Raw genomic sequence first — 27,042 nt, forward strand, 5'->3', positions numbered from 1 at the left:
ATTCATTCTGCTGCTGCTACATCATCTATACATACATATAATGAATATGAGCTTTAAAAAGTGTTTAATATTAAAGTATTAAACACTGAAAAATACATCTGAATGTCGATGAACATTTATGAAATACTCATGATGAAATGCATGTTATACAAAAAATTGGTTAGTGACATAGACAGGAACAGTACAGTATCTCCTGTAGTGAGTACTAATCCTGTATTAATTAGGAAGGCTCACATTTAAAAAGGTTGTAATGACTACGCTGCATGTGAAATGATCATCTGAATTAAGATCTGTATTTTCCAGCGTTAATTATAGATTCAAAGTACACAAAAGTGTGCACTTAAACATCTGTTATGATCTTAATAAGCTCACAGAATCGATGCAGTTGCCATGGCAACACAATGCCAACACCCCTTGTATCATCCCACTCCAAAAGACAAAAAATATATTTTTTTGAAGTAAAAAAAACTGCCAACCCTAAATACCAATGACATCCTTTGGACAACATAAGTATACCAAGTCTGTTTTGTGCTAACTGCGTGAATGATGCCCATTGAATGGTGCTTCAAACCATCCAACCCTTTTCAAATGGGACATTTCTTGTGAGACTGCTGTAGCTTGAGGTGAAGAGAACTAGAAGCTCCCTTACGTCGCACTAGCATATCGTTACAGGCTTAATATGCCTCGACTAGAGGGGCACATCCTAATGCATTCATTGGGACACAACATGTATTGGGATACTATGTATTCACTGTTTTCAATTGGCACAAACCTGAAAAAGCTTCACTGCTTGGTTTTCCCACCTCTCTCTCCACTGCACAGCCATTAGCAAAATAATAATGGTGTGCTTTGCCACACTGGCACTGATAACATAAAGGACCCTCAATGATTCACATTGTAAGCAGCATAAAAATATGAATAATTGTATTAATTGTCACATTACAATTGATATGATATATTAGTCATGGTGATAAAACCAGAGGGAAACCACACATGCCACAATGAGGATAAAAATACAGACGGGCACGCATGCGCGCACTCTCGCTCACACACACACACACACACACACACACACACACACCTGCTGTGCTAATGCTCCTAATTAAATAAAGAGTGGGATGGTTGTTGCCTCTCTGAGGATGATGGCATTCAGTTCACACAGCTTGGATGTTGAAAGTAGGAGTCATCTATTAATTGCAGAGGTTTAGTAACACTAGGTTATTGAGTGTAGGTGATCGCTATAAACAGAGAATTTCACCTATTGTGGAGCCACATCTTTATAACCTCCACTGAATAATTTCAAGCACTATCCTGAGAGATGGTTTGCACAGGAGGTAGCCTTGAACAGCAAATACATATATAGTATAAGTGTATGAAAAATGCTACACAGAGTTTCTGCGTGCCAATGCATCCCAGACATTTTTGAAATGCACAAATGTTTCATTTTTCTCTATGCTCACTGAAGCAACCTATAAAACTGTTGGAATGAATTTTTTTCTGTCATGCATTGGAATGAAACATTTTCTTTTAGAACGCATAGCTTCAACAGAACGCTTTTTCGGAAAGATTGATTGAAATGGCTGAATAGAAAAGGCATTTTGATATAAAATATGCACTGACTGGGAAAATCAGTCAATACCCATCTGTACAAACTGTACACAAAATGAACAAAGTTTTTTCAAAAGAATAAATATCCCATTAATGTAATACGCGATAACTGAGCTTACAACATAAAAACCTTTATAAGTATTTTCCGTTGTCACCAAATGAGTACGGAAACTGCAAGAATGCCTAATTCACAGGCATCTGTGTTAATAGATGGTCTGTCAATACAAACTAATGCAAATAAACACAACAGAAAACAGTTTCAGGAGCCTCTGTGACTTTGGCATTTGACTTTTATGGGTCTAGAGAATTTATGATATTTCCTCACAATCCATTAAAAATTGTCCAAGTTACAGGCCAGCACTAAAAAGAATACAAAGCAACAAAAATAAAAAAGGACCGATCATGTTTCAAAGTTTTCAACAAACATGAACGCGTTTCAAACTGCAATAACTATCAGTATGAGACCTATAAACATTTTTACAGCAGACAAAACAACACCAGAAATAAATATAAAAAAACAAAGAATTGACACATCATACAATGCATTGACATTGCAGCTTGGAAGATATGCATGGAGAACCATAAGTACATATCTTATAAAAATGAAGTAACATTCTGTATTTTGCAGACCTTTTTGCAATGCGGTGGAAAGTCTAGTGAAATGGAAACCGTTCCTCCATGGGTTATTTGTATATTCAGATGTATGGTAGAACCTCCAAGGTACAGATTAATGAGGGAGGTAGTGATGGAATGACATGAAATGAAATGCTTGATCTAAGTTAATAGCCAACAAACAAACCAGTGCTAATTGGCATCTCAGGGGAACATTAATTGTTCTTTTCTAAATTGGCTTTCTGAACAACATCTCAGCGAACCGCAATCTTTGGCCTGTTCTTCCCTTCTTCATATCACTTCTGGCTTTCTCATACTGCATTGGTGCAATAACGCTTAGACATTCCCTTTGTCTAATTGTAAAAGTATTTTAAATTTTCTTTCAATGGAAAATGTGACTCCATTTCTGTAATGTCAGTGATAAGATGTGATACAAGTGTACTTATGTATCCCTCTTCTGTGCGATTGGCCAGTCAGTCCGTAACTCTCTGAGGTTCTACTATATGAATATTACATTTCAAAAAGGTCGAAGGGAATAACCTGTGCTTTCACATATGGCTTTACAAGAATGATGATTATAATCAAATATTAATGATATGCATTAAATGTAATGCACAGCCATGTTCTTGGTGTCGAAAATTATCTGTAATTAATCCCATAATGATTTGTTTATGCTGTGCATTGCCAGTGATTCACTTGAAACATTAGGAACTGAAGCCATACTTAACTATATAAGCACACAGTATAAGTCAGTGATGCGATCAATTTCAAAGTCCGCAAGTGCACTGGAGAGAAATATTTTAAGCAAAACACTTCCCAAGTAACCACTATCTTCTATAATTACCGGATATCTGTGACTTCACTGCCATCGGTGATGGAGGCTTTCAGCACAGACGCACAGCATCCACCCACCCATCTCAATATCTGAAACTCAGGCACGGAAGTGAAGAGGAGGAATAAGGCAGTGGTGACCGTGGAAACGGTCCACAATGCATAGTGGAAAATCAAGTGCCAACTAAGAGAGAGCCTCTAGTCAATTATAACAGCCACATTTATATTTAGCGTGAATCTATAGGACCTTCAGAATGTCTGTTTCCAATTTTGTGCAACTTAGCAGGGAAATTATGCAATTATGCAAATGAATAATTAAGCTATCTTTTTAGTGACCAAAGGTCAATTCTATACAGAAACAGAGATTACACATAAGAGCACTCTACCACATAAGTGGACAAACATGAAAGGCACAACATTACAATTATTAATAACATTTCCGTAAAAAGGCACAATGGTCACACTGGTGAAAAACAGGTTCCTATTGTCTAATTTTAATTTAGAATTATAAAAAGGTGGACATTTAATTTAATTACTTTTCTTATTACAATAAAACCTTTCTCACATGGCCCCATTAGTTTGCAGTGATAAATTTTGTGTCCAGAAAAATCATAAATTACATTAAATGGAGACAAAATTGTATCTGAGATAAAATTGGCCACAAGACAATATTTCTTTTAGTGACTAAACACTAAAATTGTTTATTTAGATAAAATGATATTAAAGCAAGAAATTTTACGTGAATTATTTTTTGCAGTATATAATTTAGGAACTTAAGGCACAGATTTCCCATACCAAGCAACTGTATGAAACCTCAGCTTATACAATATGACAAATACAAATAAATAAAATTACATATGCATGTACTTTTACAAGTACTAAACACAACTTTTCACAAATATATATTTTCCTCACATATATTTATATATATATTGTACAGGGAGATATTTACAAACCTAAACATTTGAATGGGAGTCAACTGTAAAAAAAAAAAAAAAAAAAAAAAACAAACTGCTGACTTCCACGGTAAAGCTGAAATGGGGAGAGTTTGGGAATTCCACAAGTCAGACTGGCCTGCACCTCAAAGGTACACAAAGTTCTTCAAAGACATACAATGTTCCTCAAATGTACACAGTGTTCTTCAAAGGTACACAATACTCCTCAAAGGTACACAATGTTCCTCAAAGGTAAACAGTGCTCCTCAAAGGTACACAGTATTCCTCAAAGGTACACAATGTTCCTCAAAGGTACACAGTGTTCTTCAAAGGTACACAATACTCCTCAAAGGTAAACACTGTTTTCCTCAAAGGTACACAATGTTCTCTTCGCTCCTGTCCTCCCCGTTCTCTGTTTCCAAGGAGATGTAGGACTGAGGGCTGAGGAGGGGGTAGTTGGTGGAGGGCAGCATGACCCACCGATACCCCCCCGATACCCCCATCGCCTCCTGCACCGAGGCCTCCTCACTGCTGCAGCTACGAGTGTTCAGATCTGCCAGAGAAAAAATAAAGAAAGGCATCCCAGTTACAGCTTACCTGATTTATCCTGACTTATTTTACACAATTAAACTAAATGGTTTGAAGTCCATTTCAACAGCTGCAGAATTTGTAGGCACAATCCCAGGTGGCTTGCTTCCTGTGTTTCACCAGGAATTTGATCCTGAAGCCATCCGGTCTTGGGTCCAAAGGCCTTAACCTTACTTCCACTCATCTGATAATTTACTGTGTAGGCCCTTGGTCCCGGCAAAACAAATCAACTCAAATGCGATCAAGTAGGCAGCTTCTACTTGTAATTTTAGGATTCCATCTGTGACTAATTTGTTTGGAAGCATCAAGCTTGAGAGCTTTCAGGCCACATATCACACAGCCTTGTTTTATAGTACGCCTATAAACAGAGTTATATTGCACTTAAAACACCCAAAAGAACATGTATATTTATCTGTTTGCCAGGAATTATACAGCACAAGGACAAAGCAAAACACTCTGTTATTAACTCATTGTTGACAGAAATGCCAGAACCCTAATTCTAAGCTCTCAATAAAAGTCTGGATAAATATAATTAATCTAATGCATGTACATGTATTATATTACTGAACTGGCAGTTACAGAGCATCTTACCCCTACGCACATAGCATTACAGACATGACTAATAGTTTCTGTAGAAGTTAATGTGCACAGTATACTGAAGGATGTGCTGGTAAATACAGGAAACTGGAGCCTTACACCAGATATTCAATGCTAATGACATGGTTAGTTCTCTTAGGAAATACACATTATTGACTTCCTACCACTGTTTTCACTGTATTTATACTTACTGGTATAAGCAGACCATGTTAAAGTGAAGGCAAGCTAATTTGATAATGCTAATACTTGCACACATTGATTTTGCCTGTGCACATAACCATACCTCTAAAAACATGCAACATGTCTGTAAGTCGTCTTGCTAAGCATAAACCTTTTTTTGAGCCAATCTGAACTACACCACCCCTGTCAAGTAACATTTAGGAAAATTCGTTTTCATTAGGCAGGCTTACTGAACTATGAGCCTCACTAGTGTGTGATAAGGTCAGCGATTGGCTCAATTACCTGTTCTGATGAATAATGACCTCATGTAAAATGGCGTCCAACTGGAGGCAAAGTTTCAGGCCAACTCAACCACTGACTAATAATTTTATTGAGCTTATTTGAAACAATCAAGATACTCAAACTAGGATTCTTAGTGGAAAACAAGTATCACAAACTGTATCTTCCCTTTACAGAAAGTCTACAGATAAAGCATCTGGATCCAAGTCTAAATTAGTCATTCATTACTAACAGACCTCCAATTCACCTCATCTGTATACTGACCACACCACACCTCTCACTGTCTGCTTTGACATCCAGAGCTGCTATGCTTGGGAATTACCCTACAGGGACCATTACAGATGGAGCTGTATAGAAAAGGTTGTAGCTGAAAAAATGAGTCATGCTAGATACAGCATGAGGTCAGGACACAGGAGAAAATGTTCCGGGAACAGATTTTGGTCTTCTTGTCAAAGCATAATTTTCAGTTATGAGTATGAGATAGCAGAACTTCAAGACTAAGAAAGTCGCTGTGCCCTGCAAACACTGATAAGGCAGCATCGCCTCATTGTAACGGACTGCTGATGTGTCCCTGTGATAAACTGAACCTCATTTCATTAGTTTGGCTCAGAGGAAGGCTGTTGTTTCAGCCTCGATAAATAACAGCATATAAAAACTTCATGTGCAGTAAGGGCATTCATAAGCAACATTATATGCCTGTCTCTGCCCGTTTCCCTTATCAGGGGCTTATAGTGCTTTGATTAAGATGAGAATATGATTGTCAGTACTGTATATTTACACCATCTAATAGCATAAACTTTTGTTTTATTATTTGATCAGAATCAAAGGACTATCAGTTCAAACTTTACCACCCTCAGTAGCATTTTGCACCATTGTACTGAAGGTTAACAAGGGAAATACAACAAAAAAAAATGAAACAGACATTTGGTAATAATAATTAAATTGCAACCTTTAGCTATTCAACACCGCAGATTACTGAAGCAATGTGTATTTGATTATTTTCCACTCCCTTGAAAATGAAGTATACATGTGTTTACTGAAAATCCTTATAAACTGAAACTAGAGTGAGGCCTGTAGGACGTAGGTAATCCCCAATCCAAAACTGGCTGCTTCAAAGTTCAAAGAATCACACCAAGTAATCAATGCTGCTGACAGAAGACACTGAAACAGTTTCGATTACTTTCCACTTTGCTCTTTCCCTAGTTGGTTTTAGAACCGTTTCATGCTGGGGTGGCCAAAACTGGTTCTTGGGAGGCTTGGGTCTGGCAGTTTTTGTTTTCACCTTAAAACCAGCAATCAATTTAGACCCAGGGAATGAGGTGAAGCAGGTTAACTGTGGACTGGACTGCTTTAAGTGATCTTCTGAGAGAGTGCTTTCACTGTAAACAAACTTTGAAGCGCCACTTCCTGGTTTCAGATACAGGCCAAAGAATTAAAGAATGGGAGTGGGTTCCCTTCAAAATACAGCACCAAGTGAAATCACAGCCATACCAGGGATATTCTAAATATAGTAAAGTAATGTAATGTATTAGTAAGTAAAGTAATGTGATGTATCAGAGATGCCTACGGAAAACAGATCAAACAAGCAAAAAGCGAAGCTCAAAGTTGCTGTTTGTTTCAAACAACGAAGACAGGTTCCCAATAAATATGCTTCACATGCATTATTCAAAAGAATATGCGCAAAACAACATGACAGATTTACTGTGCAGTGTACACAAGAGGAAGAGCTTGAATATTCATTGGAGATTATAATATACTGTAGTTCTGATGCCAGGGGCTCTTCATAGCTCCCGCTATATCGTAAAGGGACCGAATTTACAATTCAACACCCATCCCACAGGCCTTAAAGTTTGTTTATCTGATATTTACTACTCAAAAAAAAAAACCAACCGCCACAGCAGCAGACTCATATCAAAGGTTCATCTATAAAATACAGCATAATATTTCGACAGACCTCACCAAAGCTGTAACAAGTTGTGCTGTAATGAGTTTTATAAAGATTTTCAGGTCAATGTTCCAATCAGTCCGCCACGCGCTTTGCTGGTGATTCGTATGATTCTGTCTGGCCGGCCGCTCGATAGAGAGAGATTGATTTCAAGGCGAGCGGGAAGACAGCCATTTTGTCAAGAGACACTGATTAACTAGGAAAGAAGGACACGCAAGGTTTGGAAGAGAGCTCCATCAACCGACTCGAATGCCAGCAATAATTTAAGCGCTATCATTTAAAATTAGGTACAATTTATAATATCGGGCTTCTGGCAGGTGGCAATGCCCATATGCTACACAGCATGTGAATATTAAGGCCGTTCTGCACTTCTGCAGTCGGCGTAGTTTGCGTTGTGTGCGCCACTCGCAAACAGGCAGAGCATTTATACTTGTGCAGCATGATTTCTGCCCATGGCATGCATAACTCATTCTGACATAATGTGGATTAAGAAGGTAATTAATCTCTCTAATCATGAAAAGCCTCTAATTAAGAAAAGTTAGCAGCTTGTTAAAATTCTGGGATTGCAGTTGTGGTTGGAACAAAAACCAGCATATACAACAGGGCCAAGGTTGAGAACCACTGGTCTAAAGCATAAATATTTTTTAATGTTTATTTATTTATTGATAACGTAGGCCGGTATCAAACCTCTTTGCCTAGACCCTCATCAAACCGTTCCATATTCGTTGTTTCACATTTGCAACAGCGAGTGAACTAATGTTATATAAGTGACCTTTAGCGGAAATTCCACCTCACATCACCAGTCAACCAATCATCATCTGGGGCAGCGTATGCGGTCGCTGGTTGCTAACTAAGCACTTTTAAAATGTTGGAGAGGTGCATGACATCTATGTGGAGGTGCTCTGCAACCTTTGCACATGCTGCACAACACCTACACAAGACGTGTACTTTGCAGAAGTATAAAACAGCCCTTTGGTGCTACTTGCTCTCCAATTTTCATGATAACAATTGGAGTCAGTTTGTATCTTCATGTATTTTTCAATTAATCAGCCACAACATTTTGGACTTCCTACACTTAACTGTAAAAGTCAGTAGAAGCAGACGTTGATGGTTTAAGAACCTGCACTGAGGACTGGGGTGAGGCCAAGATCACAGAATCATTTTGTTTACATTTACCCAGGTTTCACCCCTGGCTGTTCTGCCGAATAGCCCCCAACGTCAATGGTGGCGCACTCACCGTTGTTGGCTTGGTCCTTCCCATGAGCCTCCGCAGTCTCGCTGATAAACTCTGAACACGGGAGCACGATGGGACCCGTCCTGTGGTTGTTATGGTGATGCTGGGAGGAGTCCGCCCTCTGACCGGCCTGCTTCTCGCTGGTGCGGGCGATGAGGGCGTTGAGGTTGTTGTGGGCGCTGGCCAGGTTACGGTTGCCTGGCAACGTGAACCCATGTCCCGAGGGAATGCAGTGGTTGTTGAGGGAGATCTGGAGGTTGGGGTAGTTCACCTCGTTGAGGAACGCCGAGCTCTCTGCATCAAAACTGTCTGACCGCCCATGACTGGAACCCTGAGGATAACACAGATCAGGATTTAACAGGTGACAAGACACTGGTTTCTTTTAGAGAAAGAAAGTTTCATAAAAAACGTCCGATATATGACACTCCTCAGCAAGACGACCTGCAAATTCAAATAATGTACGAACATGATTCCTTCAATCCCAGCAGGAGATAAAATTAAATTACATGAAAAGAAAAACTGAACTGGAATTAAGAAAATGTCTCATTATTTGGATTCGACAGAATGGTGTTGAGTGCTGTGCTTTTCACACTTGGTATCAACATGAATAATCATGACCGCATTTTCAGGCCCAATCAGGGGAACTGATTTTATTCTGCCTGTGCTGCCACCATAATTATTTTGTCAGCGCTACATTTCAGATGGTTAATTACCATCAATCATTCACTTGTTTATTAGGAAGGGGGCTACTCAAAATTAAGACTGATGATTTTTAAATTGCTCTCATATTGTCCTGCGCCTGGTGTCCTGATTTTAATTAAACTCCCCTCTTAGCAGCACACTGTTACTCTTGCCCCGCACCTCTCTGGGGAATATGGAACATTTAAAAGCACTCGCACCGACGGTTTGTCTGGATCTGAATTTAGCATTTTCGCATGAATGAAAACAGAAGTGACTGTCCATCCCAACCAAAGTGGTGTAGCTTGGTAAGGTTTTAGTTTTGGTTGGCTGGCTGAGATTCAGCTGAAGGTCGCCTAGAAGTCTTCACAGCACACAAAGTTGTTACATAAACGCTTTTAAGTCCTCTGTTTATAGCCATTTTTCAATTTCATACAAAATGTCAGACAGTGTCTCTTCGTACAGTGAAGCATGGTCCTTTTTACCACTAGTTTCCAATGTGGTATAAGTCTACTCTCCCGTGTTACTGCTGACATTAGTTCCACAACAAAACTACGATCAAAGTTGCCGACAGACACAAGGAACTTCTCTCCGCATTCCTGGCTGACACTTTTATTTTGTGATGGAAGAAGACGGGGGGAATTTTAAACAGCCCAGACTCCGAGATCATTACCTGGGCAGTTTGGCAACACAGCAGCACCAGTAAATCAGAGAGAGAGCCCCGTTGCCACGACAGCGTGGCTTATGGGCTGTCTGGCTCTAGCATCCAAACTACACTTGGCAGACAGTCTCTAAAGATGCCAACAGCATTACACTTCAAACTTTTAGCAACTTCAGGCTTTTGGAAGTTTTGATTGCCGGTGACTTTATAGGAAATGCTGATCGGGAATGGCAGTAAAAAGAAGAACAGCTATATCAGGGGCGCAAAACTTTTTTTATTATCACCATATTTCTATATTTCCCCATTTGGCATGCTCAGCCACGCTTGCCAGCCCATCCCATAACTGCAGCAGATGGTGTTAATGAGAGTGTGGCAGTGTAGTATAAGGGTAGAGACATGGGCTGACAGCACTAATGTTATGGGTTCAGTTCCCAGCTGGGGCTGCTGCCATTGAACTGTACCTTTGAGTGAAATACTTAAGGTGAACTGTTTCAATAAACATCCAGCCATGTAAACAGTTTGTAACCAAAAAATGTGTGCTATGCAAGTCGCTCTGGATAAGAGGAAGTGTTGAAATGTACATGTCAGGAGGGCACACTGTCGGATGCGTACATCGAGCTGCCATTACTTTTCACCTTACAGTCCACCAGCTGGACTGCGGTTATTGTAATGCAGGGGAGCCACTACTGCACAATGAGGCCGTCCTACCCCTGCCCCTGTTTCCCCTGGCAACGCTGAAGCCGACCTGGCACTACCTCGAGATCCCCGGCCACAGGAGGGAGGGGATCTGAACCCGTGGCAGGGAATCTGAGGACCCCGAGGTTTTCGGCAGCGGCGGCGCCTGGTCGCGCGGACTCACCTGGTGGTCGCCCGGGGGGGTGGTCCCGGCGAGGGGCCGCCCGCCCTGCCTCCAGCAGCCACGCAGCAGCGCCCCCTGCTGGGCCTCCAGCTGCTGGCGCTCCCGCTCCACCAGCCGCTCGCCCTGCCGCAGCCGCTCCAGGCCCTGCTGGTACTCGCGCAGCTGGGCCTCCAGCTCCCGCCGCTCCCGCCGCAGCCGCTCGGCCTGCAGGAGGCAGTCCCGCTCCCGCAGCTCCAGCCGGCTCTCCTGCTCCCCCTGCTGGCGGCGCCGCTGGTCGCACTCGCGCTCCCACAGCTGCTGCTCCTGCCGCAGGCGTCCCTGCAGCCGCTGGAGCGCCGCCAGCTCCTCCCGCCGCTTCTCCAGGCTGCGCTGCTTCTCCTGCTCCTGCAGGGCCCGGCCGCGGCCCGCCGGAGGGGCCGCCGCCCGGTCCGTCTCCTGCAGCAGCAGCTTCTGCACCTGGTAGCAGCTGTCCTGGATGGTCACCGCTGCCTTTGAGGACACGGCGACACGGACCGTTGCTTTAAAAATGTGCTGAGTAAATCTGTAAAACTGTGGATCTGCAACTGTGGTCAGTGGATCTAAAACTGGTCAGTTATTCTGAAACTGGCTATTAATTTGAACCCCAGGTTTGTTATTCTAAAGCTCATTGACTCATTCAGTAAACACTGACCAGTGGTCAACCCTGAATAACTAAACACATTTAATTTTACTGTATAATGTATAGAACAATAATATCCATACAGTACATACCATACTGTGATACAAGAGTGAGATGTTTTTTAATTCTGTACACTGAGAGCATATATGTACACATGTCTAACGTTCACAGCTGCCCACACCCACATCCGTGCACATATATGCATGCATGTTTTTTCCTCTTTGCTTAACCACCAACACATGCACAGACACACAGACACACATGCACATGCATACACTGGATGATGGAAACTTCTGTACTCCACACTTTTGCACCACATCCTGCACCTCCAGCACCACAGTGTATAAAGAAATGTGCCTGCAGTACAAATGCTGCACTATTTACTGCTAGAACAAGATAATGGTTTACCTCTAACCGCCAGTAATTATACACCGTTCACATAATAGGCTCAATTGTTCAATGTCTGTACTTTCACATGAAAGTGCTGGAGGTCTACATTATGGGTTTGTCTTACTTCACTCAAAACTGAATTAGCCTTCTTTCTATGCAGAATAATGTATTTTTGCAAACAATTATTTAAAAAAAATAATTGGGGTTATTTCCCTATGCGAGTGAGCTTAGAGGTAGTTTCTCACCTGTAGACTGTAGAGTAACTGGGTCAGACTCTGAACACTGTGAGCTACCTGTAATGAAGCAACATAAATTAATAATTAATACTCAGACATACGTTAAATTATGCTTCTGCTTCAAAAATAAATCAGTAACACTACAACTGACTCGTACACCATCAAAATGGCAACACCTAATTATGACATTACTATGTCAAATATACCAGTGGGGGGTACATTTTCATACTGTGTAAAAAATGTACATGCTTTTGGATTAATAATAATGAAAACTACCATGCTCTTCAGGTTATGAAATAAGTTAGAGATTGTAACGAGTAGCTGTCAGTGCTAGGAGCCAAAACTGTATTGTGTTTTGTGCACCATCTTGTGGATTTGTACTGCATTCACACTTGAGATTAAGCATACCGTGGAATTACTAATTACACCAAGAAAGGTCCTCTTTTCATGTCATTTTAAGATTTATATCAACAAAAATATCAGTCCTGCATCACATGGGTATGACTTGGTAAACAAGAACAATAATTCGGTACTTACTTTTTCAAATTGTGCCACATTTGCCACATCTTCCAGTACTTTAAAGACCATGTTATAGCACATTAGGCTATGCTGGGATTTGTATGTCATTCATAAATCCCTTCAACAAGATCTGAGTTCAAAAGCCTCAGAGCTCCCTTCCATTATGGATGCAGGATTATGGAAATTGAATGGATTAATCATTTCTGATTTCTGAACAGATTCTGCACGGGTATCATTGTAATTTTGGCCTTTGCAATAAACATCATTGGAAAGTGCCATGATTTATCTTCTTGACATTTCTAATTCAACCAAATGGACACCAAATGCTCCCAAAGTTCCATCCAGCTGGATCTTATTATAAATCAAATGGGCCCAAAGTGCCTGAAGTTAGTTAAGGTGACTTAATACTGTATGTAATACAAAAAGGAGACTGTATACTTTTGCACTAATTTCATATACAGTACTTACACAATACAATGGAATGATAAATAGGTTTGTGCATTATGCATAATTTACCTTCACAGAGAAATGTCTTTCTTTTGACTATGGAGAGTAATATGGTAAATGCTGTACCTTTAAATTAATCCCGGTGATATCCCCTCTCTTGAGTTCAGTGAGAGACTGTAATATCACAGCATCTGCCCATTCCACGTCTCTGGTCTCGCAGTCAGACGTCATGGACAGCGAGCTGGAGCTCTGGGTGTTCAGATAATCCGCTGAAAGGAAGGGTAAAATATTAACACGAGGAGAAATAATTACAGAATAAGCAAAGACCTATGATGACCATTTCAACCATTTTTACAACAGTGTCCTGTTTTACATTGTAATTGGTTGTATCCATCTAATCAGTTACACCTTTTTTCACATATTCAGTAACGATAGTTAACAAGCAATTGTTCATATTTCATAATTCAATATTGACATATACCATATAGAACTTAAATTATACTCTTGAGATGAGGGTAATTGCTATAAATCAAGCAATTTTTTGTTTTTATGGTTTTACAATAATAATATTGTATTATTTTCATTATTATTATTCAAAATGAAACAACATGCCAGCACTTTCTGAACAGAGGAGAGATGTGTGGAAGGAGGTGGAGTCTCACATTCTGTGGGAGATTCTTGGACACTGCTGAAGCTGCTGTGATTGGACAGCTTCATGGGGGAGGTGGGTTCAGCCAGGCTCTCCTGGGACACGTTGGGGGAGGAGCCAGACTGTGACGTTAATGTAGCAGTCAGCTTCTCCGCTGTAGGAAATGGGAAACAGCGCTGTCACAATGTCGCTTAGGGCTTTAATATACAGAAATCTGAGTAACGTGTATGTTTAAGGCACAGCTAATTGCACCCCAGAACCTGCAGCCCAATCAACTATAAAAGTTGCTACTTATGGAAGAGGCGGGGAAACCATGCTGACTGACACCCTGTCCTCCTGGGTGGTGCTACGGCAATCTGTGCTGCGACTCCTCAGCCACAGTTGACACTGTCATGGCTTTAATTACAAATGTGAAAGGAAGTTGGACAGCAGGAACAGGAAGTGCTGAAAGGAAGTGAAACAGCAGGAACAGGAAGTTCTGAAAGGAAGTTTGACAGCAGAGACAGGAGTTTGTGAAAGGAAGAGGGACAACATTTCCAGATGATCTCACCCTCTCTGAGAGCAGCGGTGAGCAGCGCGGTCGCCTGGGGAACCTCATCGGAATCGGGCCGGATGAGCAGCTGGGTCTCACAGAGCAGCTCCTCGCTCGCACTCAGCCCCGCCAGCTCGGCGTAGATCTTCAGCTTCTCTTCGAGGCCGGCACAGATCTGCTGGTCCTGGGAGTTCAGCGTCTCTGTGCACAATACACCACAATACATGTGCGTGTGAACCAGAGATACTGTCCCCATTACACCACAAAACATGTGTTTGAACAGGGGATACTGTTCACATTACACCCCAAAACATGTGTGTGAACAGCAGATACTGCCATGCACATATTTGAGGGTGCTTTGTGTGAGGGGGTCATTAAAAGGGTATTAGCAAAAATTAGTTTTATGCTTCCAGCAAGAATGGTTTGAAAGTGGAATCCCTCCGGGCAATCTTAGCACACACCAGGTAAATGGCCCATTTCTAAATGCTGATTTTAATATTGATTTTGGCTCTCTCGCTCACCCTGTAGCCTCTGGATCTTGTGGGCGCGGGCTTCAGCTGCCCGCCTATCTTCCTCAGACTCGCTGATTCTCTCCTCCTCTTCCTCAGGACAGCTAATGGCATTGGGAAAGGTGTGGGCACACAGTAAGAAGAACACACTAACGCAGAAACAATGCAAAAGTACAAGACTTTTGTATCAGGAGTATCAGGAGGCCTGAATTTGGTCAATCTGCACATTAAATATGGGATCAGGAGTGCTAGGTTTATAGCTTAAGGAACAAAACATATACATAAGATATCATTAAGGCTTGGCCACACCCTTCGCCATCCAATGAGAGGCCTGGCCACACCCCCTCCCCATCCAATGAGAGGCACCCTGTCACAACACCCCTCCCCATCCAATAAGAGGCCTGGTCACACTCCCTCCCCATCCAATGAGAGGCCTGGACACACCTCTCCACTGCCTCCCGAATCAGTCTCATCCAGTTGTTTCGATCTTCCTTGGAGGCCATGTGGACCTCGTACATCTCCGGGCCAGCCGCTGACGCACTGATCAGGAACATCCCACGCTCCTCATTGGCCACTTCCCTCACGATCAGCTTCTGGAGAGAGATCACTGGGGGCTTCTGGTCCTGATTGGACAACAATGATGTCATTCATACATCAGTTGAAGAGGGACAGAACGCAATCACTCAATCACAGTAATTAAATGTTAAACAGTCACCTGACATTCACAGCTCTTAATATTTTGGAACTAATTTGGAAAAATAAAAATTATCATATGTGATCCATGTGACATACCACAGCAGCGAATACATATTTTTGGTCCTTTTCTTGTAGGAATATCAGAGCATCGGTAAGTAGGAGAGCCAGGATATCTGATTGAAGACAGAGAAAACATTAAGTCAGGTAACTACTGCAAAATTCATAGGAAAAGACTGCACTATAAAAGCCAACTCTGCTGCTGACCCCAGGTTAAAACTTGAAAAATGAAATTCAGACAAATCGATCACACTGTAGGCACCAGCATCGCTGCTGACCCAGGGATACATGAGGATTAAGACCAGTGATTAAGTACGATTAATCAATCATACTGAAAATGCCATCTCTGCTGCTAACCCTAGCCAGATGCAAAGTCGGATTAAGACCAGACTAATCGATCAAGCACGGTAAAAGCTGTTTGTTGCTGCTGACCCTTCAGTCTGCCAGTGGCAGTCTTCCAGTACACCAGCCCCTCATGCTTCAGCGTCCGGGCCTGGCTCAGCAGGTCCTGCTTTCGGAAGGTGTGCCCGTTCTTCAGCTTGGCGAAGCTCTTGTTCTCCATGCGGTTGAGGATTTCCAGAAGCTTCTGCTCCTTCTCGTACTCGTTGACCTTCAGGTCCACGGCCGCGATGACGTCCCGGATCAGCACCAAGGCCCTAGAGAGGTCAGCGTGCTCCTCTGTGCCTTCTGTGGGAAAATGCCAACGCCTGTTAGGATCCTGAAGAGCTCAGGCATAGTTAGAGGATCGCCTGCGCGATGTCTCTTAATCAGGGATTAGCTGACATCTACACACATTCCTTGGATTATTTTACAAACCTTTGGCTTTAATGTTGGGAGTATTACTACCAAAGGGGTCATGATGTGGGTAGATTTTTAAAAATGATTTGAAAGGACTGATTCAAAGTGTTTTGATAACCAGTATAAAATTAGGCATAGTTTGTAGCTGTAGTTTGATTTGCTTTCATTTTGTTTGAACATGACAGTCAAAAAATAATAGAGTTGATCAGGAGGGGTTCAAATGGAAAATTAATATGAGCATTTTAGTTTGACAATACTGACCACAGATCATCTAATAACATTTCAAATGTCATAGAGGGCAAAGTTGTGAGTTAATCTGACAGATCTTGACAAAAAGTATTTTCCTTCATTATTTCTAGAAATTCCTACAGTTCACACAACAGTAAGGGTGACCATTTGTGCACACCCATGTGCTTTTCAGAGAGTAGTGGAAGACTGTGTGTGATATCATGTTTTTAACACTAGCGGGCAGTAGAGAGGCAAACTGACCCTGAGAGTGTTGCAGGATCCTCTCTAGCAGAACAGGGTATTTGGTGATGCGCTGTGTTACAAGCAGGATGCATTCTGGGATCTCCTTCCTCCTCACCAAAGAGTTATTACTTTGTTGCTGGGGGAAACATTGAACAAAAGAATTCAATAATTAAATCAACAGCATTGAACCCGGCAGACACTGAAATCTGCACAAATGCCTGAGGGCTACAAAGTGAGGTGGAGAACCTACTTTGATGAAGGCCTGGAATTTCTTATTCTGCTGCTGGAGCTCTTTGAAGAAGTTCACCGCCTCGGTGTGGTGGCTGCAGAATTCCCCGTACACCTGCTTCATCTTCGCCGCGTTGTCATCGGAAAACTAAAACCAAGGGACGCATTACTGAATATGTGAGAATTACAGCAAAGCAATAGCTGTGCACAGCACTACTGATAGCTTTCCACTGCACAGCGTGAGACTGACGTGGACATAATATGTTTATGCAAGCATGTCATGGTGCTGAGGGTATGTTTAAAATTGAGAGCCAGGAAAATAATTTTAGTTGGATATATCAAGCACAAATCAAGTACTCCTTACACAAGTGTTTCATACCTGCTTGATACTGCCAACATTGTTCATGAGTTTACATTTTTTAAATGAGCATTTTTATTCTATTCTACCACATCTGGCATTGCCAGTTGCTCGAGTTACTGTGATGCCACCCACGCCCATGCAAGACTTGTAGCAAGTACAGACTGAGTACTCTTCGAAAGCACTTGTCTATAAGCCAGTGACTACTTTCTACACAGGCTGCACGTTACTATAGGACAGCTAGTACCAATCTAAGGAGAGGAATATCTTCTACTGCCAACCACTGGAAGTTTGTGAGTGTCTGACATGTGACTGGGAGGGGCTAACACAGTAGTAGCTGAAGGAACCTTGACTTAAACCTACCCTAGCTGTGGTGGGAAGAGGCCAGTTATGTTCAGTCCATATGAAGTCCTGGTCATAATAAGCTAATAGCATACCCGAGGCTTTAGTCTGTAATGTCCAGGCTACAGAGTGTTCATGCTAACTGATCCAATCAATAGCCTAGCTTTTATGCTTTTTAAAAACCAGCCTAAGTTCCCTCCAAATAAAACCATGGGAGAACAGCTGAGTGTGTGCTATTAAAGATGCCTACAAATGATACCCACCTGCTGCAGGAGGATGTCCCCGATCCTCTCGATGCAGAAGTTCCTGCTGTTGTCCCCCTGACTGCTGCTCTGTCGCCGTTCCTTCATTGCGCAGAAGAAGCTCTTGTGGAAGTCAAAGAGCTCGTCCAGGCAGGGGAAGATCTTGTCCACGGTGTAGTGGTCCAGCTGGAGCTCCTCCTTCATTCCCTTACGGAAGATCTCTGCCATGATGGTCAGGGTCTGGATGTGGTGCATCTCCGTCTGCATCAGCTCTGTGGAGAAGAGGCAGGCCTCACATACACGCTCACATTTGCATCGTAATACATGAAATATACCAACATGCTGCACATCCTCGTTCACATTGATAACATCATCACGTATCACATCCATCCGACAGGATCGAGTACATCCATGCTCAAATGCAGGTACAATTCATGTACCAAAGGCATGCCGTGCAACACCGCTCACATCCATCAAATGCTAAATAAAATGCACTAAGGTACAAGTCACATTCCCGCTCACATCTATCACATGATTAATTAAAAGTATCAGAACAGATTATAATTAATCAGTGTTTGGAAAATAGCACTCGGCATTGGTAGTAAGACTATAGGACGGTATTAAATTTAACCAGAGTGCTTTTTCCTTTAAGTTAAAGACAGAAATACAGTATGAAAGCAATACTTTTCTGCAATTGGTATTATTTCTTATAATTAGTCATTTAACCTTTACCATTTTACTGAATATGCCTACTGAGGTGATGACAATTAGTTTAATGAAAACTTTCATATTCCAGGGCAAAAAAAAAAGATGCTCAGCGAGAAACTCTAAAAGAAAATGGAAAAAGGAATACTTGTCTTATGATTTCACATAGGAATGTGTTGCTATAACAACCATAACCTGGATCTGTAGCAACAGCCTTGAGAGCCACAGCACCACTTATTTATTCTATTGCATCAAAATGTCAGCAGGTGTAAAGAATGTCTTTTCATATCTGAGAGGCAGGCAGAGGAACTCACCGTAAATCACATCCTGTCTCTTGATGACCCGCTTATCGTGTTTCTTACAGAACTTGTGGTCCACGGCCAGACTCCAGGATTCTGCCTCGTAGTCCAGTAAATCGGCCCTGAGGTCACCGCGCAACGGGGCATCCACAGCATCTGTGCGGGAACAGACATCTGACTTTTACACTACAATACACAGGGCATATAAAAGGAGATGTGTCTGTCAATGGACTAGCCTTCTTTAAGACACAATCAGCCATAGCTGTTTTGTGGTAAAATACAGAATAGTCAGATAATTCAATTAGCAAATAAAATGTGTTTTTTTTTTTTTTTGGTGAACTAAGGTTGTAAAAACTGTCCTTTGGAGATTGTGTCACACCTTCATTGACAAAGGAGGTGGTGGATGGTGACTCTGTGATCTGCAGTATCTCCTCAGACTGAGAGATGCTCCCCCAAACGCTGGTTTCTGTGTCAGCTTCCGCACTGTCACTCAGCGCCCTGTAAACAGAAGCACAATGACACTGGCTCCGCCCCCATTGTAGCACACTGACACCGGCTCCGCCCCGCCCCCCCATTCTCATTATATCCCTCTAAGTGAGAGGAATGGTCATTTCTTAAAATGAAAAATTATGATTGTGTTATAACACATTCTTCTAGTGGTAGGATGGGCTTGTAATTGTGATTCTAAATTGGGTAATAAAATAAAAGCAGGGATATAAGGTTGTTAAACAAAAAAGGCGAGAGACGCAATGAAAATGTGCATGTGACACATATGGGGGAGGCCTCCCTCACCGATCTGTGGTGGAGGACAGGCTCTTGGAGAGGGGGATGCTGGGTTCCTTCCTCTCTTTGGATGTGATGGCTGGGAGAGAGGCAGAGGAGTTGATGTGACATGCTGGACTGTCCCTCAGTGTTGAACCTGGGGTGACACATGGGTCAGTGGTATTAAAGGCCAGTGAGGGGGGGAAATGGCTGCTTCCTTGTCCCTGGAGGTGAGGGCCAGTGTAATACTGGATGATTCACTAACTGAGAAGATTAACATCGATGGGCTTAAAAATCGGCCAGTATGTTTGATTGACAGCCAATATTTGAGACAATGAAATGACAACCTGAACAGGACAAAAATGTAGTGAAATAAAATAAAAAATATGCCCACCACATTCAACCACTTGCAAATAACATGCATGGAGGAACACTAAAAGCTGCTTCCTTATCTACTGAATACAGTAAGACGTTTTTAAGCATTTTAAATTAGCCTGGAGTTATTGATAGTGATTACATTATTTCATAAACATACAATTTCATGACTTAACTTCAGTTACCTTTCTCAAATTAACTCAATTTCACTACAGACAGTTTTCAGACAGTCTACCTATCAGTATTCAGGACATGAATTCAAAGTTTATGTTCTCTGCCAAAGTTCTGATTTTGTATTTTCTATGCTAAAATTCTGAGATATCGTATCTCAGATATCACCCTTCGCCAAAAGACAACCGACAATATTTTCAGATAAATATTCCAGCCACAGGCTGTTGCTGTTAATAAACATTGCAACCGTTGCTTTGCATTTATATTGCATAACTGTAGGAGGTGACATTTTATTGCAGATCTTGTCAGATTACGTATACAAAGCTATGGGCTCTGTAAATTGAATTTGCACAGCAGCCTACTGTAATTTTGAAAACAATTTCTGAAGAATTGCGCTTCATCATCATTTTTCAGACCATGTCATTAGTTTGATTCGTTATTTCATGCCAGGGAGAATGCACTGACATCCAAATAACGTTGCATAATCTCATGTGTCAGATCTCCGCACTATTGCTGATCCATGTGAAAACTTAACATTTCACCGTTATGCTGTACAGAGCTCAAACAGTTCAAAACCTTCAGTTAGATCAGATAAGTAAATCTTCCCCGTCCCTCAAGGCCATAGATGTGTGGCCAAGAGTGATTCTGCCATGAAGCCCCTGTGTGGTGTGACAATCATTAATGGACAGAGGGAATGGTTAACTCACTGTGTGGAAGAGATGCAGTCTTGTTTTTCGTCGTTACCGCATACTTGTCCTGAGGCTTCTGTGTACATAAATAAAAGTCTAACTTTCTAAACGTTTGCTTTGCACAATATTTCAGCAATCATTCTTCATACTGTGATGACAGAGACATAGACAAATATATGTATAAAGAGAGACCCATTCAGAATGATGTAAAACGCACTGCTCGTCTTGATTTAATCATTGACTGCTAAGTGTACACACTACTGCACTATTACTCCATTACTGCTACATTAGAGTATTGGAAAAAAGATTGTGTGAAAAGGATTTGCACCCACTCAGCAACCAGGAGGACCTTCGTGCTATGGTCTGAATATCATTCATATCATTATTTCCATTTTTAGTCATGCAGCCATTTTGTCCATTCTCCGCTCAGTGACAGGTTACCTTCATGCATGCCGTGGCAGAATCTCGACAGCCTTTATGGACGTTGATGGTGCAGTCTGAGGAGGAAGTGACATCACCCAGCATTACATCGCTGAGTCTGTAGAGCTCCACAGTATTTCACAGCCATCAAATGTAGTGGTAGACCATTAATAGGCAGTTTTCCTGTGACCACTGCATGCAATATAATTTAGAAGGGCTCATCCTCCCATACTATGCATGGGACGGTCGCAGGAAAAGTGCAGGTGCCACGCAATCACAGAGGCTGCTCTTTAGTATGAGGCACACAGTACCCTGCGGGCCAAAACCCTTGCATTCTTGGAAATGGTGTCTCCACTGACATGGTCAGGACTATCCAGAGCCTCCATTGACATGCACGTCCAGATTAGAAGGGAAAAATCACTAAACTGAGATAGGAGTGCTTTAGCTGGACAGCCCACTTGACACCTCCCCATGTCAGCACTTTTGACCAAGCAAATGCATATTTTTCCTTTATATATTTCCTTTACCGATAAGAACAACATTTCCGAGACAAAAAATGGTCATTAAAAGAGGCTGAACAAGGCCGAAAAACATCCCAGCTATGAAAACTCTGGAATGCTAAAGGGGAGGCAATTAGCGTCCCGCAAAACAATGGGAGCGGCATTCCATTCCTCAGATAATGAGGCGACAAACCATTTCGCCCTGGACTGCTCAAAAACAAGGCGCCGGTGGAAACACAAAAACAGGAAGCGGGGAGGACAATACTCACTGGAGCACTGGAGGAGGTCCTTCCCCGCAGCTGGCTTGTCGCAGACCAGGCACAGCGTCGGGCCCGAGCCGACGCCCGGCGCGAACTGGTGCCCGTTCATCGCCTTCTCCTTGCCCTCCTTCTCCTTGCCCTTAGCCTGGGAAATGCGAAGCAGAGACGGGTGAATGCACCGCGATGCCCGTTCGGCAGCAATCCGCTGGAGCGAAAGGGCCCCCCCAACTGTTCATATTTGCTTTATTAAAGTCCACTCCAGACACAGCTGCTTCGGTCAGGGTGAGAAGGTGCTGATTTTGGTTGCTAAGCTCACAGTCAGAGGGCCAGTGATTATATTAGAGAAGGTGTTTAGCCAACAGGCTGATCCAATTGGGGCTGAGAGGAAACTATAACAAGGCTCTGTTTTGAAAATTGTTAACACACAGAAGTTGTTTTGTTGGAAGTAAGATTTATCCTCAGTACTTAATAGAGGGTTTTACGGGTTCTAAAATTGGACATGGCCTAAAATGACTTCCGCCAGCAATTAAATTCCCTCTTAAAATACATCTCGCTTTGGGTACTACTGCAATAACCAAGTGAACGACGAGCAGGTTATTAAAATAAATGATGCCTTTTATTTCTCCCTACATTAGGAGTCCAGCCGCCACTGAAATGAACAAAGCATCTATTAGAAAAAAGTAAGGTATTCTTGAAAGTTTTCCTGAAAGGACAAAATACATTGTAAATGGATTAAATAGAGAACCATCTGTTAAATCCAATTCAATTAACAATTTACCGTAGTTCACATAACTGGATTTACAATTGAAGGAAGCCTTCACTGGAAAAATATCAACTCAAAAATCAGAGAATCGGTAATTAAGAACATCTCTCATTTGGTTCCTGCTTCAGAATTTGCTTTCAAAAACGGCTTGGGGTTTTCAAACAAAGCTGTGCAGTGTAAAATGGAATTTCTGGTTCTTTGGCTTCCTTCTGGAGAGGCCCTGGCATTTCCTGGTAACCAATGTGGTTTTCATGATCGCTGATTTGCATTAATGTTGGCTTCAAATCAAAACATTGGCCACACCCCTTGATACCAAGGACATCCAAATGCCCGCTTAAAAAGGAAGACTATACAGCCAGTGCCAGCAACCCCACTGTGCTACAGTGCATGCATAAAAACAAGACCATCATCCTTTTCACATGCAAGATTACAAATCACACAAAAAAGAAATGATAACAACAGCGTTCATCTTTTTTCACACGCAGTTTAGCGAGTTTGGCAATCAACAAAAATATCTGGCATCATATTTACTAAGTATTTCTCATTTTAACTTGTACATGAATTGGCACCATATTTACTATGTATTCCTCAGTTTTCCTTGTATACGATGTGGCACCCTATTTAGTATGTATTCTTCATTTTATCTTGTATATGGTTGGGCACCATATTGAGTATGTATGTCTCATTTTACCTTGTTCTTGTTGCGAGTGCTGGACATCCTGCTCTTCAGAAAGCTGAAGGTTCGACTCACTTTGTACTTCTCCGACTCCGCCTTGGAGGGGATTATATATTTATCCCACTCTTCGTCTTCGATTCTGTTCGTGGGTTAGCAAATCGCACCAGAGAGATCACACATTTAAAAGAGAATAATTCAGTAATGTCTTATTTTAAATCATGCTCAAAACAGACATCTACAAATAAAGCCATTTCTATTTCTACACGATTAGTAGAAGTAGTCTGCAAGTCATTAATTGCGTCATGGAAATAAATGTGCACACCATACACATTTTTTTCACGTGGAAAAAAAATTCCTAAGTTACCTCAGTTTCCAAAATTTGATCCTGAGTTTAGGAAGCTCACGGTATATTTCACACACGCGTCAGCTTGTCAAAACTCATTTTGTGTACAACAAAGTTAGCATTCCTGGCAATATACAACTACTAGGGAGCGGAGTCAATGTCTAAGATGATGCATACGCCACGCTACATGCAACACAAAAGCCAAACAGAAAGAAAAACTCCCACTGAGCCATAACAAACCAATTCAAACTCTACTTAATGGACACAGACACAGGGTTTATTTTGAGATAAATCTAATTTTGTACGGAATTTCAAATAAATGACAGTGCCTCGGGGCAGCATTGTTAAAGTAGGAGCTCTTCTCACCATTAATGAGTCGGCCATCGTTAAGATGGTTCTGAGATGCAGGCATGGTTAGGGCTGGTAATGAACGGGTTAAAGGTGGCGTGGGTCTCGTATGTTAAGCTGTGTTACGGACAGCTCACAGGCAAGTGAAGTGCACAGGTGGGGCAGTGACCGACAGGACAGGCAGACGGTTAATGGGACCAACAGGAGAGGGGCAGGCCGTTAATGGGGTGGACAGTTAATGGGACCGACAGGACAGACGGAACGGTTAATGGGTGACGGCAGGGCGTTCCTACGCATGCGTGCACGCGTGTGCGGCGTGGAGCCCAGCGCCCGCCCACGTACTCTTTGAGGAACTCGGAGAGGGTGAGGTGCTGCAGGGAGTTGGCCAGAGCTGTGCTGCCCTCCTCCTCAGCCGACTGCGCCCTTTTACGGAACCTTATCTCCCTACAGGAAACAACACAGTATTCCCAGTATTCCCTTATCTCCCTACAGGAAACAACACAGTATTCCCAGTATTCCCTTATCTCCCTACAGGAAACAACACAGTATTCCCAGTATTCCCTTATCTCCCTACAGGAAACAACACCGTATTCCCAGTATTCCCTTATCTCCCTACAGGACACAACATAGTATTCCCAGGTTGCCATGGCACGGGTGGAGGTAAGGGTGGGGGGGGGGGGTGGTCTGTGTTCTTCGCTGTTGGTGTTGGACACTGGCAGTAAAATGCTGTTTCAGGCTCAATGTTTCTAATTGTATGAGTAGCATGCAGCGAACAGGACTGATGTTACAGACCTTCAGAAATAATGTTGAGATCGGTTGCTGCTGTGATGCATTGGATGACATGTTGGATATTATTCTTGTGCGCATGCTTAAGAGACTGCAATTATGATGAGGTTTAAAAGATGACAAAGCCAGGCTGAGCTGAACAATAAAAATAAACATAAAAACTGCCTCCTTACTTTCATAAAATAATAATTTAACTTTTGTTCTGCTCATGTTCCTTCGTTCTCTGTGGTTATCTATGTTACAATATGCCCCACATGTATCAAAAAGAAGATCAGTTAAAAGACAGCAAGTCTCAATCATATTACGTATTTTCCAATAGAACGATAAATGCTGGAAAGTTGTAATGACAATGCGTGTAAATAGTTAGCTTTCAAAGAAATTTGTACATCACATACTACGCTAGTATGTACCGTATCACCAAACAAGGGTTTTTTTGAAGAATAAAATCTCCAGCAGATAAAATCCCTTGAACACAAATTTGATGTAATTAAAACTGATGGAATTTTAATTATCAGAAAATATATTTCAGTATAAGCTCAGTAAACAAACAATGAGTCATATCTACATTCAGCTGACTGGTCAATAGCTTTTCAGTTGCAGCTTTCAGTGAACTACTTACAGTAGCAAGAGGGCAAAGAGGCAAAAGATATTTGCAGCTTAAAATAAAAAATAATAAAAATTCTGCAGTGACTGGACATAATCACATGAAAAAAATACATTTCTAAAATTGTTCTGATCCAAATGCATTTTCATTTACTGAACAGCCAATTTAACACAGCTTCATTACCTGAAAAAAAGAATTACATTGGCTATTCAATTACGCTTAAAAGCGCAGAGACCAGTAATCTGATTAAAACGCCATGGTAAAGCAGTAGTGAAAGTGCCATTTAAATAATAATTAAAGCTCGGTGGCCTTTTTGTGCAGGTGGACAAGCGGGAGTGTGTGCTACACAAACCAGCCGGCTGTCTCCGCGGCAGGTCTGCAAAATGAGTCATCAGGCGTCCCTGACGCTGGACGTGACATACTTCCTGTATGAGATATGCAGGCCTGCCAATCGTGTCATCACAGCCTCAAAATAACCCTGACTAAACAAGTCCCTTTCCTGCTGAGCAGAGCTAAGGCCAGAGAGAGACGTCAATCCAACACCCCGTCACCACGGAGACAAGCAGCCATAGTGCAATTACTAGGAAGCCATTATGTCACTATTTACCATTTTTTTTGGGTTAAATGAAATCTCCCTTGTTTATCAGTGATGACCAGTACAAAGAAAAAACTGTCTTAGGGTATGACACATATTAAGGAATTGCTTGCTCTGTGCTATGACATCAGTGATCAGAAGAGGCTGTACATTTTATATAAGGGATTACAAATGTCATTATATACAGACAATTATAAGTGTACGTAGGCCACCATAAAATAAAAAGTTTGACATAAATTCAGAAAGGCAAATTTCTATTATATTTGATATTTTAAAAGGTTCAGAAAATACCTTTTCTCTTTGGGCTGTTCAGACAGGCTGATGGTGCGCTGTTCTGCGAAAAGTAAAGACAAAGACTTGTGTCAGCAAAACAAACAAAATAAAACCAAACATTCCTCACAAGTGAATTAAGAACTCATTAAGAATTTCATAATAACATAATAATTTCACTAAAAAAATATTTTAACACCCCAAGGGGACACATAATCATTCCAATGAATCATAATGCTAATGTAATGCAAAATGCAATGTAGGCACAGTTGGGGTAAGCACCTAATGGGATTACACAATGCTGATTATACAATGAAAACAGCTGCTTTAAAACTGA

The 27,042-nt window shown here is 41.8% G+C and overlaps 1 protein-coding gene across 3 annotated transcripts in view; it reads right to left on the bottom strand.

The window, feature by feature from the left end:
- Positions 1 to 1,879: 1,879 nt before the first annotated feature.
- The window catches only part of LOC118206642 (rho guanine nucleotide exchange factor 28-like), a 61,887-nt gene continuing 36,724 nt past the window's right edge, over positions 1,880 to 27,042 (bottom strand). For 2 of the 3 annotated variants that reach the window (XM_035379558.1, XM_035379560.1), the window contains 23 exons: positions 26,727 to 26,769; positions 24,793 to 24,894; positions 23,775 to 23,898; positions 22,330 to 22,465; positions 21,582 to 21,637; positions 21,159 to 21,216; positions 19,936 to 20,062; positions 19,523 to 19,641; positions 19,159 to 19,299; positions 18,161 to 18,411; positions 17,220 to 17,345; positions 16,988 to 17,105; positions 16,133 to 16,387; positions 15,740 to 15,816; positions 15,392 to 15,570; positions 14,960 to 15,051; positions 14,457 to 14,639; positions 13,920 to 14,060; positions 13,384 to 13,526; positions 12,301 to 12,348; positions 11,008 to 11,496; positions 8,813 to 9,140; positions 1,880 to 4,539 (listed from right to left, as the gene is read on the bottom strand). In XM_035379558.1, coding sequence (XP_035235449.1) covers positions 4,355 to 4,539; positions 8,813 to 9,140; positions 11,008 to 11,496; positions 12,301 to 12,348; positions 13,384 to 13,526; positions 13,920 to 14,060; positions 14,457 to 14,639; positions 14,960 to 15,051; positions 15,392 to 15,570; positions 15,740 to 15,816; positions 16,133 to 16,387; positions 16,988 to 17,105; positions 17,220 to 17,345; positions 18,161 to 18,411; positions 19,159 to 19,299; positions 19,523 to 19,641; positions 19,936 to 20,062; positions 21,159 to 21,216; positions 21,582 to 21,637; positions 22,330 to 22,465; positions 23,775 to 23,898; positions 24,793 to 24,894; positions 26,727 to 26,769 — 3,521 coding nt within the window. In that variant the 3' untranslated portion in view covers positions 1,880 to 4,354. The remainder of the gene's footprint in view (positions 4,540 to 8,812; positions 9,141 to 11,007; positions 11,497 to 12,300; positions 12,349 to 13,383; positions 13,527 to 13,919; positions 14,061 to 14,456; positions 14,640 to 14,959; positions 15,052 to 15,391; positions 15,571 to 15,739; positions 15,817 to 16,132; positions 16,388 to 16,987; positions 17,106 to 17,219; positions 17,346 to 18,160; positions 18,412 to 19,158; positions 19,300 to 19,522; positions 19,642 to 19,935; positions 20,063 to 21,158; positions 21,217 to 21,581; positions 21,638 to 22,329; positions 22,466 to 23,774; positions 23,899 to 24,792; positions 24,895 to 26,726; positions 26,770 to 27,042) is intronic. The other variant, XM_035379559.1, reaches the window with a different exon arrangement.

This window comes from Anguilla anguilla, chromosome 10 (assembly GCF_013347855.1).
Source record: "Anguilla anguilla isolate fAngAng1 chromosome 10, fAngAng1.pri, whole genome shotgun sequence".
NCBI classification, from domain to species: domain Eukaryota; kingdom Metazoa; phylum Chordata; class Actinopteri; order Anguilliformes; family Anguillidae; genus Anguilla; species Anguilla anguilla.